The sequence below is a fragment of the Crocuta crocuta genome, unplaced genomic scaffold (assembly GCF_008692635.1).
Source record: "Crocuta crocuta isolate KB4526 unplaced genomic scaffold, BGI_CrCroc_1.0 scaffold4, whole genome shotgun sequence".
Classification (NCBI taxonomy): Eukaryota; Metazoa; Chordata; class Mammalia; order Carnivora; family Hyaenidae; genus Crocuta; species Crocuta crocuta.
The window spans coordinates 3,639,411-3,659,793 of record NW_027529996.1 but is presented as its reverse complement, the minus strand read 5'-3'; the positions used below and the strand labels follow the sequence as shown (position 1 = coordinate 3,659,793).

The window sequence follows — 20,383 nt, the reverse complement described above, 5'->3', positions numbered from 1 at the left end:
GGTGTTTGTGCAATGTAGGCTTTAGGGAAGGGGTTGCTACACGTCATCAGTTAGCAAAGGAATACATAGTGACTTATCTTCTGTCCTTATCTGTTCCTTCTCTCTAAGTTAGGCTCTTTGTCTCCGGGCAAGACTTAATTTTCCAGTTATATTCTTTATGGCACTGGAGAGCCAACCTTACCTTTAAAGAGTTTAGCTCATTTCCAATACACAGAATAGCCTCTTTGAGTGCATTTACCTTTGTGTCTAGTTTTATGATTTCTTGAATAGCTAGGGCATGAGAGACATTTTTGGTTAGTTGATTTACCTGTTGAGCTGTATGAACATCTTGGACTAACGCAACGGTAGAAACAGGATTGTACACGTAAAGGTCAATCTTTTATGAGTAAGGGTCATTAGTCTGTTCGTAGCTCAAGGGAAAGTATAGAGGGAAACAGGACCTGCTGGAGACATGATGTCCGTTCCCATAATCAAAAGAAGAAGTTCCCACAATAAGTTCCTTCACAAGGTGCAATCATCATACCAGGGCCAGAATAAGAGGACAAGTCATTCCTGATATTGATCAACAAGGTGCCTTGGGAGTCGGTGCTCAAGCAGAAATAATTGAGTGGGGGGTTGGATATTGGTCATCATTTGAGTGGCAAGAGACCGTGCAAACTTGCTTTAACCTCACCAGGAGTTTTCTCGACTAGTGGGCTCAGAATGGCTTCTAGCAGTTTTAATTATAGTTGAAGGGTGTTTTAGGTCAAATATTTCAAGAGAGAGCCCAGCAAAACCAGAACAATTATCTGAATGTGAGAATAGGGGCAGTAGGTAGTTACAGATGCCTGATAGTTTTGCTCTCCTTGACCATCTTTGTGCCTTGAACAGGTCACCGAGTGATTGGTTTTTGTTGAAGGGAGATAGAGACTCAGAGATGTAGGTGTGGAAGACTCCCAGGTACTAGCTCCCCTGGACAAAGCCTAGATGGGTACCACTGTTGTTTGCTTCTCTAACTCTGCTGTTTCTGGGTTCCACTTGAATACCCATTTCTCCACTAAATGACATCATCTTTCTTCACATCTTGGTAGAATGCTGTTGCTCATCCATAAAGATGATCTGTTGACTAGTTGACTATGGTAGACCTGCTGACTGTAAAGGAGCCATGTGACCAGTTCTGGTCAATGAAGGTAAGTGGTGGTGGCATGTGTCATTATAGGAAGAAGTTTGAAGAGCCAGCACACATTTCACTAAGCTTCAGATAGAGGCTACTCCATTAGCCTGGGCCCCACCATGGGCATGGCATGGAGCAGAGTTGCAGTCAACCTTCAGTGGTTTTGTAGAATGAATAGTAAAACAGTCCTACTGTTGTAAGCCACTGTGTTTTGGAGGTCATTTATTACATCAGCATGACCTAGCCTATTCTGACTGATTGCAGGAGTCCAAATATTTAAAAATTGTTAAATGTTTTGTTTATTTTTGAGAGAGAGAGTGTGTGTGAGCAGGAGAGGGACAAAGAGAGGGGTGGGGAACAGAGGATCCAAAGCGGGCTTTGCTTTGACAGCAGCAAGACCGACGTGGGGCTTGAACTCACAAACCGCGAGATTATGACCCGAGCCAAAGTCAGATGGTCGACCGACTGAGCCACCCAGGGGCCCCAGGAGTCAAAATATTTAACAATTGGTATGGCATGCACATTGACTAATCAAAAAGGATGCCAGCTAGGAGGACACCATGGAGGTACATCCAACGTGACTGTTAGCCTTGTACTTCATTTAAGTCTTGTCACCCCATCTCTTAAAGGTGACTTTGCATATCTCAAATCTCACTTACTGGGTATTGATTTTCTTACTTAGATTTTATAGTCTTTAGTGATCCTAGCCCCTCTTCTCTTCTACCTACGGCATGATTTGCTGTGTTGGACAGTGGACAACTCTTCATATTTTATTGCTTCAGTTCTGTTTATCTTTTCTTCTTACTGATATCATAAGTCCTGATAGGCATGGTCAATGTTTATGCAACTTCAGTCTCTTCGCAGGTTATAGCACCATATTAGACCTTCCTTCATCCATTCCAGAAATATGTACTAAAAGCATTTTATGTTTCCAAAGTCTATGTGTGAGACGCTCCTATTATATTTTCTTAATTGACCATAAAAGCTTATTGCTCCTGATTGAACAGAGCTGCACAGGTGATGTGGGACTAGGAGCTTTAGAGAAGAGGAAGGGTATTAGCACCTTTCATAACAAGAGGGAGTGCTATAAGCCTAGTGATTGAAACACTTGGCTTCTGGACTCCAGCTGACTTAGACTTCTAACTGTCACTTATGAAGTATATGGTTAGGGCACGTTATTTGATCTCTCTCAGTTTCACTTTTCCCATCTGTAAAATGGGGATCTTTGTGAAGATTAGGTGAGAAAAATATGTATAAGGTATTTAAGCACAGAATCTGGTCCTTAAAAACCAGGTTTTTTGGTTTTTATTTTATGATTAGTATAGCCCAGAAGTCTCTGGGGGCCCTTGGTTGGTTCATTACATTTGGCACTAAAACTCCATGAATTTCTCCTCGAGGCTCTGGAGTTGTCCTCCATTCATGGTCTGTCTCCCTCACCTTGGAATACTACTTAACCTCTCAGATTCCTCACTCCTAAAACAGGAAAATAGTAGTGCCTAATTCACAGGATTGTTGTGGGGACTGGTGATTAATATATCCAATGCCTCTGGAACTGTGCCTAACATATAATAAGCAGTCCATAAACCCATAACCTTTCTCAATTGCTATTGTCCACTTCCACCTTTTTTATGTTTGGCCATTTTTATTAAAGATTTGACCTCCCCTCTACCCTGCAGTCTCAATTCCATTACATTTTCCTGCCTTCCAAAGCCCAGGTTCCCACAACATGCCCCTTGCTACCCTCCCGAAGCTCCTTGAGACATGAGGTCCAGTTCAGCTGCTCCCACTATTTCTCTTTTGAGGAATAACTTGCTAGGTCAGTTTGTCCCTAACCCCAAATCTGGAGAAATAAAATTTTCCCATTTTCTCGTGTTACTTTTTTTTTCTTTTTTTTAAAAATATTTTATTTATTTCTGAGAGAGAAAGACAGCATGAGCAGGGGAGGGTCAGAGAGAGAGAGAGAGAGAGACAGAATCGGAAACAGGCCCCAGGCTCTGAGCTGGCAGTCAGCACAGAGCCCGATGTGGGGCTCAAACCCACGAACCGTGAGATCATGACCTGAGCCGAAGTCGGACACTTAACCGACTGAGCCACCCAGGCGCCCCTCTTGTGTTACTTTTTAAGATGTTACTCAGAAAGGGCAGAGGGCAAGGGAAGACTTGCTGTTTGGGTCCAAAAGCAGAATAGGCAAGATACACAAGTGAGAGGATTTTTGCCAGCAGCTCCTGCCCCCGTAGTAAATGTTGCCATCACCATTCCAGTGGCTATTTCATCACACGGTCCTGGGAGTGATTACAAATATCCGTTTTGGAGTCAAAGAGTCCTGGTGTCACATCCTGGCTATCTTCCTTCTGTGGTCTTGAATGTGTCAGGAATTGACTGTTCTCCGTTTCCTCATTTTAAAAATGGGTATAACAATATCTATCTCGCAGAGCTATCAGAATGAGCTTCATAATGTCGGGGCCATGCAGGTGCAGCTGCGAGTTGCAGACTTCTGGGATCCAGCTGGGGATCACCTTGTTAATCATGACTGGTTGAGGATGCAACGGCCTGGGGGCAGTAATTCCATCCTCTGTCCTGGCCTAGTGCCCAGCCTGGGGTGGGGTCTGTATCTTCTGGGAGGGGAAATCTTTTTCCTATTTGCCCAAACTATCCTTTGAAGTTGGCTCTGTGGCGGAAGGGACTCTCCTTATAAACTGCTGAAGAGTGTCAGGCTTCGAGACGGTGGTCCATAAATTACAGCTATTGCCATCTTTCACAAATTCACATGCCCAAACTATGAACCTACTGTCTCTAAAGTTTCCAGCATTCTGGGATAAGGTATGCAGTTGGTTTCTTTTCCATTTTTAAGTCACTGTTACTCTCTGTTCTCTGAAGGACATGCTATTTTAAGCCTTTTGTGATTGTGCACGTGCTTACCTAGCTCATTGTTCATTAAGCTTCATGTTCTGCCAACCCAGTGGCTTCACCAGGAAGGAACCTGGTGAAGGTTTGGCAAAATGCTTTCTGCCACCGTCCTGAAAATTGCAGAGGCCAGATTCTGGCGCAGCACAAGGGAAAGGTGGAAGCTGCTTCCTAAGGCATCTGTAGCCTAGACACCCTTCAGCAGATGTGCTGCCATCTGGTGCAGAGCCCGAGCTGCCAGGAGGACACAGGAAAGAAACCTGATCCCGAGAATATGAGAAAGAGCGATGAATTACAGGGCAGCCCAGTCCCCGCAAGTGGGCAGTGAAGGATGATACCAGCTTTTTTGTTGTTGATTTGCAGGACCTGGGAAGGTCATGCTCCAGGAGGGAGAGAGCCTTGCCTAGTGAAAGGGGCCCTGCCTGAGAGAAAAGGGTCTCCCGCTGGGATCATGATGAAAAAGAAGAATCTGCATTTTTTTCTTCAGTAATTTTGTTTCTTGAGTTAATTTTAGATTTCTAGAAGAATTGTGGCAAAAGTATGGAGTTTCCATACGTCTCAGTCAGCTTTTCCTAACGTTAATGCCTTACATTGCCATGATACATTCATCAAAATTAGGATATTAACATAAGTATAATGCTATTAACTAAAGTACAGGCCTTATTCAAATTTTATCAGTTTTTCCACTGTCTTTTTTTCTATTCCAGCATCTAATCTAGGGTACCACATTGCATTGCATTTTGTTGTATCTCAGTCTCATTCAATCTGTGGCAGATTCTTTGTCTTTCATGACCTTGACAGTTTTGAAGAGCATTGGTCAGTTAATTTGTACACTGTCATCCTGATTGGGGTTTGTCTAATATTTTCTGATGATTAGACTGGAGCTGTGCATTTTGGGCAGGAATACCAGAGGGTTGAAGTATCCTTCACATCCAATCAAATCAAGGGACAATTGATACCAACATGTCTTTTCACTGGTGATGTTAACCTGGATCACTTGGTTAGAGTAGTGTCTGCCATCTTTCTCCACTGTAAAGCTACCATTTCTCCCTTCTACACTCCATTTATTAGAAGTACATCACTAAATCCAGCACACACTCAAGGGAGGGACATTAAGCTCCACCTTCTTGAGGAATAATATCAAAGAATTTGTAGACACATGATAAAACCACCATAGTGATTAGTAACTATTCTTTGAAGCTGTGCAAATGTCCTCTTTACCAAAGCTTCCCCATTAAAGTTCGTATTCACCCATGAATTTTGCTGGCAGCAATGGTCACTAATGGTGGTGTTCTCATAGTGATCCTCTTTTTTCTCATAAAGACCCTCATTGTAGTCATATAACCCAAAATGTCATCCATCTAACAGTGAGCCAGAAGCATTATGAAGGCTGCCTTCTGTGAGAATAAACCATTTTCCTGAGGTCATCCAAGAGAACTTTTTAAGAGGCTGGCTATAGATATTATGATCCCTAGCCCTTACAAAGATCTCCTACATGGTTGTGGCCTCCGGCTCATGGGATGAGGAGAATTAATATTAGAAGTAAATATTACTTTGGCCCTTCCCCAGTGTCCTTCCATGCCACCTGATCCAGTTTTCTGTAGCAGCCCCTGACCCTCATGGATCTCTGGAATGACACATTCCATTTAGTCCTCAGACAGGAGCCTGAGCTAAGCCTCAGTGGGTCTCTGGCCTGGACCAAATGGACTGTGGTCTCCAACAAGACAGGAGTCTAGTGTTGGAGAGATGACTCACTCTTTCCACCCATGATTTCTTCTTTTCTAGCAGTTCTGTGGTACCTTGAACACCTGAAAGAGCAGATTCGGATGTGTGGCTATTTGGTGACATTAGCACTGTTTGATAGAGGGCTGAACTAAGGTCATGGCAGGAGTGCAAGAAGGAAGAGAGGGATTTATTCAGGCAGACATGTAGTCAGTCAGACAGCAAATATTTATGGAATGTCTGCTGTTTCCAGAGACTATCATAGGTGTCAAGAATACAGGGTGAATACAAAAGTCCTTGTGCTCAGAGAGTTTATATCCTGTGGGCTACTGGGGGCAGCATCAGGGCTGTATTTGGAACATAAGAGGAGCAGTTAGAGGTACTACAGGTTGTTGAGCTATGGAGAATATGAGAGAGATTGGGAGGTGGAGATAATGATTGCATTCTGGAACATTTGGAGTTTGGGGTATTTGTGAGCCATCAAGGCTGAGATGCTCACTTAGATATGTCTACTTAGATATGAAAAGATACACTTGGCAGAAGCTGGGGGACACCGTGGGAATGGATGAGATCCCACTCCCAAGAATGGGTCTCAGGGTGGGGCTCAGCCAAGGGCAGGTGCCCATCAGGACCACCTGGGAGCTTCCCCACACTCTGTCTAACAGTGTTCTTGACCCAGGTAGGTAGAGCTTTTGAAATATCTCCTAGAGGCAGCCTCCCTAAACCAGAGATGTCCTCTTAGAGGAGTTCGATGTATGTTACAGCTACAAAAAGGGTTGAGAGTGACTGGTACAACCTAGTAAGAGGCCTGGGTCAAATTGAAGGCTGCTACAGCTCCATGAGATTTGGGAGTTTGAGATTCAATATATCAAGATCTTAGTGTCAGCTCTTCGGTAGCTGCTATGACCTCACACAAGACACTTTGCTTCTCTGAGCTTTACTTTCTCCATCATTAAAACCAGAGGTTTGGCCACACCAGTGGTTCTCAGACTGTGGTTTAGGAACCCCCCCAGTACCAGCATCTCCTGAGAGCATGTTAGGAGTGCAGATCCTTGGGCCCCATCCCTGATCTACTGACTCCAGGTAGGGCCACCAGTCTGTGAGTGCAGCCTTTCAGGTGATTCTGATGCTCTCCAAAATTTGAGAACCACCTGATTAGATGAATTTGAAAACCCCTTCCAGCTTAGAAGCTTCTCTCCTGTATTTTTGTTCACATGCTTTTGTCAAGTTTAATAGCCTATGATCTTTCTTTGTCCCCCCGCAGATGTTAAATGATCTTAACATTTAACCATCATTAAAGATGAATCATCGTTAAACAGTTTAAGTTATTTCTGCTCGGGGCCAGGAGGATGTGTGTGTGCACGTGCATGTGTGTGCACATGTGTGCATGTGTGTGTGGGGCAACAGGAGGCCGGCAAGTGCAGGCTTAGGGCCGTCCTCTTTGCTATCTTGGATGACACAGTGAAAAGTAAGCTATGTCAGCGAAAGCCGACGATCACAGTGCGCGAGCTCCCGCACCCAGGGGCACTCAAAAGCTGTGTTTTGCCTTACCTTCTTGGACACAGCTGGAGTTTGGGGTATAGTTGGGCCTAAAGTAGGTCGAATAAGCATTCCTCTCCTAAGTGCCAACTCTGTGTGCTGTCTGTCACTCTCTCCAGCATCTGCCTCTATCTCTGGCATCTGTGTCCTCTCGGGCCTGTTGGCTGATTCTTCTTTTATTTTTTCTTCATTTTTAACGTTCATTTATTTTTGAGAGAGAAAGAGAGACAGAGTGTGAGCGGGGGAGGAGCAGAGAGAGAGGGAGACAGAATCCAAAGCAGGCTCCAGGCTCTGAGCTGGCAGCACAGAGCCCGATGTGGGGCTCAAACTCACGAACCACAAGATCATGACCTGGGTCAAAGTTGGATGCTTAACCAACTGAGCCACTCAGGTGCCCCTGGCAGATTCTTAACAGGAGCTGCTGCTTGAGGTTCTCAGCCCAGGTTTCCCAGCTGGGCCAGGAGGAGTCCTCTGCAAGATCCCCTCACAACCCCGCTGAGCCCAGTTTATGAATCAGTGTGACGCCCAGAGGCAGGCCTGCCCCTGACCCTAGCGAACGGAACTCAGAAAATTCACACAGTCACTTGTACACCATGTGTGTAAAAACTTACTTAAGCCAGCAAACTCTTAGATACAATGTTTTCTCTCCTTCTATCCTGACAAATACACTTTTATAATGACCTGGAAGACCATGTTCAAATTTAGATTTCTCAGATTCCTTGAATTTCCACTTTGAACAGAGGCAATGTGGAGGGAACTGGCCTCCAACTCTTGGTCTGGGGGAACCTCTTCCTCTGTCCTTCTCTGAAGGGGGCCCCCGTGCACACGTGCAGACACCCCGCCAACCCTAGGATGTCCACCACCTGTTGTGGCACACTGCGATCCATTCGCCGTAGCTCTTGCCTGAGGGTGCACACGTCAGGGGCACAAACCACCCTCAGAAGGACAGATCCAGAGGAGAAGCCCATGAGGATCAGGAAACAGGCATCTGGGTGGAGAATCCAGGGTCTTGGGCACTTGTGGAGTGCTCTACCCATAGGGTCCTGGGCTCTCATAGGCATGTAGCCTGGAACGTCACACTCCAGCCAAGGAGTGTTGAGTGGCCAAAGGAGGACCCAACATGGCGGCTTCTAAAAGAGGACGCTGTTTGTGTGGGTCTGAAGGGGCAGCTGTGAACTGCTCCAAGTGATCCTGTCCCCTCTCTGGTATTTTGCAGATACCCCCGCCTGTGGCATTAGGGACATTTCGCAGAGTATGAGAGACACTAGAAATCACATAATCAGGGGGCACCTAGGTGGCTCAGTGGGTTGAGCATCTGACTTCAGCACAGGTCATGAGCTCACAGTTTATGGGTTTGAGCCCCTCGTCAGGCTTTGGGCTGACAGCTCAGAGCCTGGAGCCTGCTTCGGATTCTGTGTCTTCCTCTCTCTCTGCCCCTCCCATACTTGTGCTCTGCCTCTCTCTCTCTCAAAAATAAACAAACATTTAAAAAATTTAAAAAAATTAAAAACAAAACGAAATAATCTAATCAACCCCATTGGTTAACTCATAAGAAAACCAAGGTTGTCTGGAGTAACAAATTGGGTTCTAGAATGGTGGATTGACGTTTTGGGGTTGTATATTGCATTCTGAAATTATACCCCGGAAGGGTGAATTTCATTTGAGAATTACATTGTGTGAAACGGTGGATTAATGTTCTGGAATTTTATGCTATGAAGGGTGGCGTTCAAAGGGAAACATGACTGATGTGAACAGAACAGCCCCACGCTGAGAAGCTGGGAGGGCTTTGGAAAACACCGCATGCTGCTCCTCAGAGGCTGAGAATTTCTTGACTCCCTGGGTAACTAGAACAAACACTGTTCTGTCTTAAACACACATTTTTACGGCTGCCTTGAAGACATCATCTTGGAGGAGGCTTTAGTGACAGATTTTGGTTATGTTTTCCTCATGCTGCTTTAGTAATAATAGTTGGAGCCAGCTTCAAAAATATGGAAATAGGGGCGCCTGGGTGGCTCAGTCGGTTAAGCGTCCGACTTCAGCTCAGGTCATGATCTCATGGTTCGTGGGTTCGAGCCCCGCATCGGACTCTGTGCTGACAGCTCGGAGCCTGGAACCTGCTTCAGATTCTGTGTCTCCCTCTCTTTCTGACCCTCCCCTGCTCATGCTGTCTCTATCTCTCTCTCAAAAATAAATAAAATATTTTTTAAAAATATGGAAATAAACATTTTTCCCCCTGTTCAAAATTTCCTGATTATTTTTAGTTACGCTGGGCACTTTCCATTGCATCAGTAAGTATAACTTGGTTCATTCCATGAAAATCAAATAACTAAAAAGCTAGCAATGTATTTCTGTCACAGATGATATTTTTGTTTGCGTTTTGAAGTGTTTTTATGAATTGGATTACAAAACTAATTGAATCTGAGATGAATTTTGCTCAAGAAGTTGAAGTATTTTATGAAATAGAATTACCATGAGAAATTGACCTAATTATTCAGAAGTTTCTAATGCAAAAACCTAATACAGTGTTGAAAGCCCTCCACAGAAGAAAGCCCAAGAATACAGCTCCCTTATGGCAAAGTAACACAGTTTTTATTTATTTATCTCTTCAGAACTATAGCTTTTAGCTTACAAGAACACAGCTTCAGGATATATTGTACAAATGCATTATACTAGTTTTCAAGGCTATAGTTCTTCAAAACTAATTTTCTCTTGCATAATATATTTTTTTCCCGTCATTCTAACCATTGTTGATTAAATAGGAGTGGGATTTTTGTATGCGACTGCTTAAATCTTTAGTCCACAAGTACATGGCCTACTATTGTCTTTTTTTTTTTTTAATAATGAGGACATGCTAGTATGTTTTAACATCATAACAGATAAAATCCCAGAAAACCTCACTGTTGCAACCATTATCAAAACTTTCTGCTTTATTAAGAGTTTTTGGAGAGTGTAGTTCGGGCTTGACTTGCCCTGTTTCAGAGACTGGACTTTCTCCTGATGACTCAGAGATTGTAGAGATGTAAGGAAAGTCTCTTTAGTTTCATTCACTTAGCTGGAAGAGACTTAGAGAGGATACTTTGATTGGCTCTCATCCTCCACAGTCCCCTCTCTCCTTATCTCTGAAGCTGATGCCAGGCCCTGTGTTAAGACTTCCCCATGGTTCTCTGACCTTTCCAGATCCACCCTGCCCTGCCTGGAATCTATCTCCATAGCAAAGGTGGGTCTACTGGCTGGCTTTCTCTGGCTTTTAACCTGCCTGCTCTGTGTATATACCCCGGTAATCTACATTCTCAAACAATGTGCTTGCTCAGCCCCCAGCTGGAGACCCACCCAACCCTCAAGGACACTTCAAACAAGCACACAAGGAGAAAAAAGCTGTACTCACAATGCAAATGTGTCTCTGGTGCTTCCTTCAGCAGATGGCCATTCATATATGCCTCCTACACACAAAGTTTAGAGCCACCAATCATATGACTCCAACACCCTTCATGCTTTGCAGAAAACAAGTTTCATTTAGTTACTAACACATACTCTTCTGAGGAGAGTAAATGCAGTATAAGCTGTGAGAAGGAAACGGTATCTCCTAGGATCTGGAAAGACCAGAAAACCACCAGCGGAGTCTAGACAAACAGCAAATATGTTCCACTGCACGCAGCATGCTGAGCAGCTGGTAGTGCTGTTCTAGGCACTGTGTCGAGGAGGATTCTGAGGCCTGCATGAATGGGAGAGAATTGGTACCATGTGCTTAATTTGATGTTAACTGGTGACTTCCAGGCTTCTGGGAATCGTGGTGGATGGATATGCCACTTAGCAGTACAAGGATTACTGATGCAGCTGAGGTTAAAGAGAAAGCATTATGTCTCAGTTCTGACATAAGTTTGAGATGCCCAGGTGATAGCTGTGTCCACTTGGCAGGTAGGTAACGTAGACCTGCCCCTCTGAGAGGGAGGGCTGGGCTGGAGAAATAGACTGGGGAACCACCAGCATCTACGTGGGAGTGACTGGCAGGGATGGGAGCCCCCAGGGATGGGAGCGGCTGTGGGGGGCGGTGAAGAAGAGGTTGTACAGAATCACCAAGAACAACTGAGGGAGGAAGAGCAATTCTACTTCGTTACTCACTGTCTCTGCCTCCTGCCCCATTGATCAGATTTTATGTCAACCCAGTCCAGACTTCAGTTTCTTTATCTATAAAGCGGAAATAATTTCTCTCTCCTGTGTCCCATATTGTCATGCAGATCACTTGATTTCTGGTGATGTTGGGTTGAACAAACATGTTTACTACTGGTCCTTCCAAAATTCCACTAAGATGCTTATAATTTGGGGCAAAGAGCACTAACCAGCAGGAGAAAAGGAAACAGGCAGAAGACGGCAGTGATGACATTTTGTAAACTGAAATGCACTGGGCCAATGGCAATGGATTTAGAAACCAAAGAATGATGATTGCCAAGCCAGCAGTGAGGGGAGATTCAGAAGCTGGCTTCTATTTGAGGAATGCTTTCAAGTTTACAGGGGTTTTCTCCTACATCTCTCTTTATCTTTCCTCAACTAGATCTTTCATTTTAAAGAAATAAATGTTCAAGGGGGAAAGATAGTGGTACATTGTATGGATAAACCACAGTCTATCCATTGTCTTACCGCTAGACAGTTATGTTGTTTCTAGTAAAAATAAAGAAATGTGCAGACAAAACCAAAGTATGCAAACCTACATGGGGTAAGACACAGGAGCACCAAATGGTTGTTCCCTCTGGAAGAGAATAAGGAAAAGGAAAGGAATAGAGTTGGAGATTTTGCTATATTTTATTCCCCATCCCCACATTTATGTATTTAGTTTTAGCTTTATTGAGATATAAATGACATATAACATTGTGTAAATGCAAGGTGTACAAATGTGGTCATTTGACATATGCTTTTGGTATACCTTTTGAGAAAAGGTTACCAGAGTAAGGTTAGCTGACACATTTATCACCTTGGTTAGAACTTTTCACATTTACTCTCTCAGCACTTTTCAAATATTATAAACTGTCATCACCATGCCCTACGTTAGGTGCCCAGAACTTACTCACCTTATAACTGGAAGCTTATATACTTGGGCCACCTTTACCCATTCTCCCCCCTCGCCCCCCACTGCAGCAACTACCAATCTGCTCTGCTTCTAGGAGCAGTTTGACTTTTGTTAGATTCCACATGTAAATGAAATAAAACAGGATTTGCTTTCCTCTGACTTATTTCACTTAGTACAATGCCCTTTAGGTTCATCTGTGTTTTCATGAGTGGGAAGACTTCTTTCTTTTTTATGGCTGAGTAGTATTTCATTGTTCAGTGGTGTGTGTGTGTGTGTGTGTGTGTGTGTGTGTGTGTGTGTGTGTGTGATATATGAAACAACATCTTTATCCATTTATCCATCAATAGACATGAGCTGTTTCCCTGCCTTGGCTATTGTAAATAATGCTGAAATGAACACAGGGATGTGGATATTTCTTTGAGATTCTGTTTTCATTTCCTTCAGATACCCAGTCATGGTAGTTCTATTTTTAGTTCTTTGAGGAGCCTCTATATAGATTTCCATAGTGGGTGTGCCAATTTAAACTTATTTTTTATGTTTATTTATTTATTTTGAGAGAGAGAGAGCACTCACGCAAATGGGAGGAGCAGAGAGAGAGAGGGAGAGAATGCCAAGTAGCTGTTAATGCAGAGCCCCATGTGGGGCTGGAACTCATAAACTGTGAGATTGTGACCTGAGCCAAAATCAAGAGTCTGAGCTTAACTGACTGAGCCACCCAGGTGCCCCAGGGCTCTGCCAATATACCTTCCCACCAATATTGCACAAGAAAAGTCCCTTTTCCCTACATCCTTCCCAATGCGCCATATCTCCTGTCTTTTTGATAATAGCCACTCTAATAGGTGTGAGATTGTATGTCATTGTGGTTTTGATTTGCATTTCCCTGTTGGTTAGTGATGTTGAGCACCTTTCCATGTATCTGTTGGCTATTGAATTGTGTATCTTCTTTGCAAAATTTTAGATGCTTTGCCCATTTTAATAAAATTATATTATTATTATTGTTATTTTTTTGCTATTGAATTACATGAGTTCCTTACATATTTGGGATATTAAACCCTTATCAAACATATAGTTTGCAAATATTTCTCCCATTAGATAAAATGTTAGTTATTTTGAGAAAGGAAAAGCACAATCTTCTAATCAGTATGCTGGGGCACGGAAATGGGTGGATGTAAAGGCAGCATGCTCAGAGAACTTGGCTTCCCCACTAGCTCTAGTTTAGAATCTTCATGAAGGCGTGAAGCCCAGGACCCAGGTAAGGGACCTGTCCTTCCTCTCTCAGACACTGTGAGACATGGCCCTCGCCATCCTCCGGTCCATGTGCCTGTGGCCATGCCCCTCTAACTTCCACTGTTGTGAGACATAATTTAGAATCAGAGCCGCTCTAGATAATCCGGGGCATAGAGAGCAAAAACTTGCAAAATCCTGTTCTAGACAGAGCCAGCCACCAAAGTAGGGAGGGGCATGAGAGTGCCTGTTCTGTATTCTTTACAAAACCAGGTCACCCCAACAGCACTTCTCTTGCTACCTATTGACAGTGCTGTGTGCCATTGTTCATGACCGCAATAGCCTCCTTCCTGGGTACCTTCATTTTACCCTGATGATTGACTTATGATACAGGAATAATATTTTATGCAGATGCATTACCTTTGGTTGTTAAGAGCTAATAGATCAGCTTCATTAATTGCAAACTATTTTTAGCCTTACCATTAAATGGAGAGAGACAGATTGCATCCCTGAGACAACAAAGCCTGCCTTAAGCCGACTAATACAAGCTTCATGAAGCAGTACTCGATGGATTTCCTTTAGCTACAAATGAGCCTGGTCATACCCGCATCCATTCAGTGTTTGGTCTTTGACTATAAAAATATTTTTCAGAGAAATTCTTAAAAATTATAAAAAATAAAATACTAAGATTCTATAAAGCTTACCAAATAGAAGAAAACAGAAGGAAAAAAATCATCTTTAATCTCAGCCACCCTCACATAACAATTGCCTTTTACTCTTGCCTTCAAATTATTTTCAAATGAATATCTCCTAGAAGTCTAGTAATAGTATCAACGGCAATTGGGTATACTTTTTATTTAACACTATATCATAATTTCTGCTGCAGAGTGATACAAGCTTCACTTTTAAAATAAACTTTCAGAGCAGCACCTGGGTGGCTCAGTCAGTTGAGCATCTGACTCTTGATTTCGGCTCAGGTCATCATCTCACAGTTTTGTGAGTTTGAGCCCCACATTGGGCTCCGTGCTGGCAGCACACAGAGCCTGCTTGGGGTTCTCTCTCTCTCCCTCTCTTTCTGCTGCTAACCCACTTGCTCCATCTCTGTCTCTCTCAAAATAAGTAAACATAAAAATAGATAATAAAATAAAAATAAAATAAACTTTTAATTCTGAAATAAATTTAGATTTATAGATAGTTGCCAAGATCAAAGAATTCTTGCTCACCTTTCACCCAGTTTCTCCTCATGCCAATGTCTTCCATAACCATGCCACATTTGTCAAACCTAAAAAATTAACAAATGATAGGGATGCCTGGGTGACTCAGTTGGTTAAGTGTCCAACTTCAGTTCAGGTCATGATCTCATGGTTTGTGAATTCAAGCCCCTCATCAGGCTCTGTGCTAANATAGTACCAACTAGTCTCAGTACCATATTATCAACTGAACTACAGACTATTTGGGTATAACTGGTTTTTCCACTAACATCCTTGGCTGATCCAGAGCCAATTCAAGATACCACTATCTGTTTAGTCAAATCTCATTTTTAATGTCTGCATTACAGTCCACCCACAAAATGCACCACTACTGACCTACTACCCTGATTCTAAATATCTAGATTGTTTATATTTTTTCTGTATCACAAGTGATCACAGGCAGAACACCTTCATGTGAGCAGTCTTCTCTTCTTTTAAGATTCTTTCCTCACGACAGACTGTAACCACACTTCTGAGGTTCCAAGGAAAGGAGCATATTTATGGCTCCAGATATTACTGTACATTGTCAAATTGTCTTCCAAAATGCCTGTGCATTTACACTGTCACAAGTAATTTTTTGAGAGTAGCACATTCATGTACTCTTGTCAACATTAGTTACTATCACTTAAACATTTGACTAATTTGATAGGTAAAAATGACATCTCAATTTTTAAAAATTATATTTACTGGATAACTAGCAAATTGGAATATCTCACCATGCGTGTTTACCAGCTATATGTTCTCTTTTGTGAGTTGTCTCCTCATATTTTATTTATTAGAGTCTGAATATGTTTTTTTTAATCAATATGTAGGAGTTTTAAAATAAAGATAGCCCTTGGCCTGTCATTTTGCTGCAATCATTTATCCCCCAGTCTGTTGTTTTGATTTTCTTTTGCAGTTTTTGAAGAGCATAGTGCAAGTTTTATGGTGCAGAATTCGTCATTTTCTTTTGATTTATTCTCTTTACCTTTTTTAAGGTTAGAAAGGTTTCTCCTCAAAACAAAAATCTGATTTTAAAATACAATTCTCTTCTATAATTTGATTTCCAGTCTTTCACCATTTGATTCATCTGGAATATTTTTGGTGTTTGGTCCCAGTGTCTGACTTGGCCACCTGTTGCCCACCAGCTGCAGATGACCACATCTCCTTCATCAGCAGTAAAGGCCATTTTTGTGTACCCAGAGGAGCGAATGGGTTACACCCTCCTCTGCTGTGTTGCCCAAGGCAGAATCCTTGCAGCGTTTCTGACTCTCTCCTTTCCTCCAACCCTGTGTTCACTCAGCTACAACATCCTAGTGGTTCCATTATGTGGTTCTTCCTCTTGCTTTTTGGGGAAGAGTACATACTGCTCTTTGTGCTTGGAACCCTTTCCCACCCCCACCTTGCCTCAGCCTTACTAGACTGTCAAGTAGAGTCAGGTGTATCCTTGCCATGTGCCACAAAGGGGCCCCATATTTCCCCTTATTCTTATCACACCCAGTTGTAATGTCCTGCTAACTTGTTCGTGGTCCTCTGTCCCTTTCTTCTTTAATGGAGCCTCACTGACTAACCCAGTGCTTGATACATGTAGGAGCTTGATACATACTTGCTACATATGTGAAAGATTTAATAAATGAGTAAATATTCCAGTAAAATAGAAGTCATACCTAACTGTGTCCCAGCAGGCCTTGGCAGGAATATTTTCCTACAGAATATGAAAGTAAAGGGGATAGCATATCCGAATTTATGGTTTGTATGGTACAAATATGTCATAGATCCTATAGCTCAGCTTGTTCAACATCTAGTTAATCCTCCTTCTAGGTGCCATTACTGTAATGCACAGCCTGGAAAAATTAAAATGACATTTTCCAGACTGCCTTGTAGACAGTATTCTGGATGTAAGTTAGGTTCTACCAGTGGGATGCATTCTTGGGACAAATGGAAGACAGGACTGGAATGAAGGCCACTTTCCTCCTGCTGTTTCTCCTGCTAAGTGAGGCCATCAAAATGTGAGAACTCATCTTTCCAAAGCTCATCACCACTTCTGCGGGTAGATGAAGGCAGCTTGCAGTCTAATGGCAGGACTGAATGTGAAGGCAGAGGCTACCTGACTATGGATTACCGCTATAGCTAGTCTCTGTCTTTCTCATCTATATATTTATCTGTCTATAAAATAGGGAGAACGGAGGGTCCTAAATTCCATTCCACTGACCTTCTCACCAATTTTGTAACCATGGTTGTGCTTAAAATACTCAAAGTGTTTTCTGTTTCTGTGAATGATGGCAGATACACAAGGGACATGAGCACTGGTTTCCCATTTGCTGACTCAAGCAGCCCAGCCTGTCTTGATCAGTTGTCATTTTCCCCAAAGTAAATGGAGAAAATTCTATTCCTAGGACTTAGGATGAAGGTGTGCTTACTGGTTACTCTGTGGTTTGGTGAGGGTCTGATAAATCATTTCTACTCTATTCCTCCCCCACCCCCACTTGCCAGTCTCCTTTTAGATTTTGTTTGCATAAACCTCTTAACTCAGCAGTAAAGCTGCCCAGTACTGGGTAATTATACAACTAAACCCCAAAATAAAAATACTTAGAGGAAATACAGGTGAATGATTAGGATTTTTAACCTAGTAAGAGTTCTTTTATATCAATGAGAAAAAAATTAACAACCTAATTGGAAAATGTACAAAACACATGAATAGATGAAGAAAAATAGCCAAAGAAGATATTACAATATTCTTTTTTTTCCTTATCAAATTAACAAAGACTTTTAAGTAATTCTTAGATCTGGTGAAGCTATGTTACTTCTACTGAGCATTCTAATACACCTCCAAAAGCTTCTAAACTAGTTAATTTTCTAGATGTCACTTGGGTTATGCTTATAAAAAGCCTTTAAAATATCCATTCTCGGGGCACCTGAGTGGCACTGTTGGTTAGGCGTTGGACTTCGGCTCAGGTCATGATCTCACAGTTCATGAGTTTGAGCCCCACATAGGGCTCTGTGCTGACAGCTCAGAGATTGGAGCCTGCTTTGAATTCTGTGTCTCCCTCTCTCTTTTTCTGCCCCTCCCCTGCTTGTTTTGTGTCTTTCTCTGTCTCTCTCTGTCTCTGTCTCTCTCTCAAAACTAACTAACTAACTAACTAACTAACTAACTAACTAAATAAAATATCTATTCTCTAGGATCAGTAGTTCTCAACTGGAAGTAATTTTGCTTCCAGGAGACATTAGCAGCGTCTGGAGATTATTTTTGGTTTTTCCAGCTATGTTTGGGGCATCTAGTGAGTTGAGAACAGAGATGCTACTCAATATCCTACAGTGTACAGGAGAGCTCCCACAAAAAAACCTCTAGCCAAATGGTCAGTAGTGTGGATACTGAGAAATTCTGTCCTAGATATAAGAATTCTGCTTTAAGAATTTTCCCAAATGAAAAAATCAAATGTATTTAATCTTTTGTGGAGAGCAATAAGTCAGTAGCTATTAAAACTTAAAATGGATATACCCATAATTTTAAACATGTCAATTCCAGTATATTTACCACATGGTGTATATTAGTTTCAGGTGTACAGTATAGTGATTCAATAATTCTATACATTACTCAGTGCTCATCAAGTGTCTGTATCACATTTTCTTTATCGGTTCATCTATCAGTGGATACTTACGTTGCTTCAATAATTTGGCTACTGTAAACAATGCTGCAATAAACATAAGGGTATGTATATCTTTTTGAATTAATGTTTTTGTATTCTTTGGGTCAATACCCAGTAGTGGAATTACTGAACCATATGGTAATTGTATTTTTAATATTTTGAGGAATATCCATACTGTTTTCCACAGTGGCTGCCATAGTTTGCATTCCCACCAACAGTGCACAAGGATTCCTTTCTCTCTACATCCTTGCTTCTAAACTAGTTAATTTCTTAACCAGTTGTTTCTTGAGTTTTTGATTTTAGCCCTTCTGACAGGTATAAGGTGATATTTCATTCTGGTTTTGACTTACATTTCCCTGATGATAAGTGAGGTTGAGCATTTTTTCATGTGTCTGTTGGCCACATGTATGTCTTCTTTGGAAAAATGTCCGTTCATGTCTTCTGCACATTTTTAATTTGGATTATTTCATTCTTTATATAGTTTGGATACTAACCCTTTATCAGATATGTCATTTGCAATATCTTCTCCCATTGCATAGGTTTCCTTTTAGTTTCATTGATATTTCCTTTGTTGTGCAGAAGCTTTTTATTCTGATCTAGTCCCAATAGTTTTTGTTGTCGTTTCCCTTGCCTCAGGAGACATACCTAGAAAAATGTTGCTACAGCCAATGTCAGAGAAATTACTGTCTGCTTTTCTAGGATTTTTATGGTTTCAGTTCTCACATTTAGGCCCTTAATCCTTTTTGATTTTATTTTTGTGCGTGGCGTAAGAAAGTGGTCCACTTTCATTCTTTTGTGTGCGGCTGTCCGGTTTCCCAATGCCATTTGTTGAAGAGATTGTCTTTTTTGCATTGCATGTCTTACCTCCTTTGTTAAAGACTAATTGACCATATCATCATAGGTTCATTTCTGGGATCTCTATTGTATTCTGTTGATCTGTTTGTTTAGTTTTATGCCAATATTGTACTGTTTTGATAACTACAGTTTAATAGTATATCTTGAAATCTGGGATTGTGATACCTCCAGTTAGTTCTTCTTTTTCAAGATTACTTTGACTATTCAGAGTCTTTGGGACTGCATACACATTTTAGGATTATTTGTTCTTGTTCTGTGAAATATACTTTTGGTATTTTGATAGAGATTGTATTAAATTTGTAAATTGCTTTGAGTAATATGGACATTTTAACAATGTTTGTTCTTCCAATCCATGAGCATTAATGTCTTTCCATTTATGTCATCTGCAATTTCTTTCATCGATGTTTTGTACTTTTCGAAGTACAAGTCTTTCATCTCCTTGGTTAAGTTTATTCCTATATATTTTATTATTTCTGATGAAATTGTAAATGAGATTGTTTTCTTAATTTCTCTTTCTGCCACTTCATTATTAGTGTATAGACATGTCATAGATTTCTGTATATTGATTTTGTATCCTGTATTCTTACTGAACTCAGCTATTAATTCTAGTAGCTTTTTGGTGGCGTCTTTAGTGTTTCCTCTGTATAGTATTATGTCATCTGTAAATACTGGAAGTTTTACTTCTTTCTTACCAAGTTGAATGTCTTTTATTTTTCTTGTCTGATTGCTGTGGTTAGGACTTCCAGTACTATATTGAATAGAAGTAGTAATAGTGAACATCCTTGTCTTGTTCCTGATCTTAGGGGGAAAGCATTCAGTTTCTCACCATTGTGTATGATGTTTGCAATGAGTTTTTCATATATGGCCTTTATTATGTTGTGGTATATTCCTTCTAATCCTACTTTGTTGAGGGTTTTGTCATGAATGGATGTACTTTGTCAAATGGTTTTTCTGCAACTGTTGAATGATTGTATGGTTTTTATCCTTTCTCTTTTAGATGTGATGTATTATGCTGATTGATTTGTGACTATTGAACTACACTTGCATC

General features: G+C 41.6%; 1 protein-coding gene across 3 annotated transcripts in view; it reads left to right on the top strand.

Annotated features, from left to right (window-relative positions):
- Nucleotides 1-20,383, top strand: part of EGFLAM (EGF like, fibronectin type III and laminin G domains) — a 182,901-nt gene that overhangs the window by 40,323 nt on the left and 122,195 nt on the right. Inside the window, exon 1 of one of the 3 annotated variants that reach the window (XM_077763472.1) lies at nucleotides 10,946-11,233. The exons of 1 other annotated variant lie outside the window; for it this stretch is intronic. In XM_077763472.1, the coding sequence (XP_077619598.1) occupies nucleotides 11,113-11,233 (121 nt within the window). In that variant the 5' untranslated portion in view covers nucleotides 10,946-11,112. Of the gene's footprint in view, nucleotides 1-10,945; nucleotides 11,234-20,383 lie in introns of those variants that run through there. One more of the 3 variants, XM_077763470.1, reaches the window with a different exon arrangement.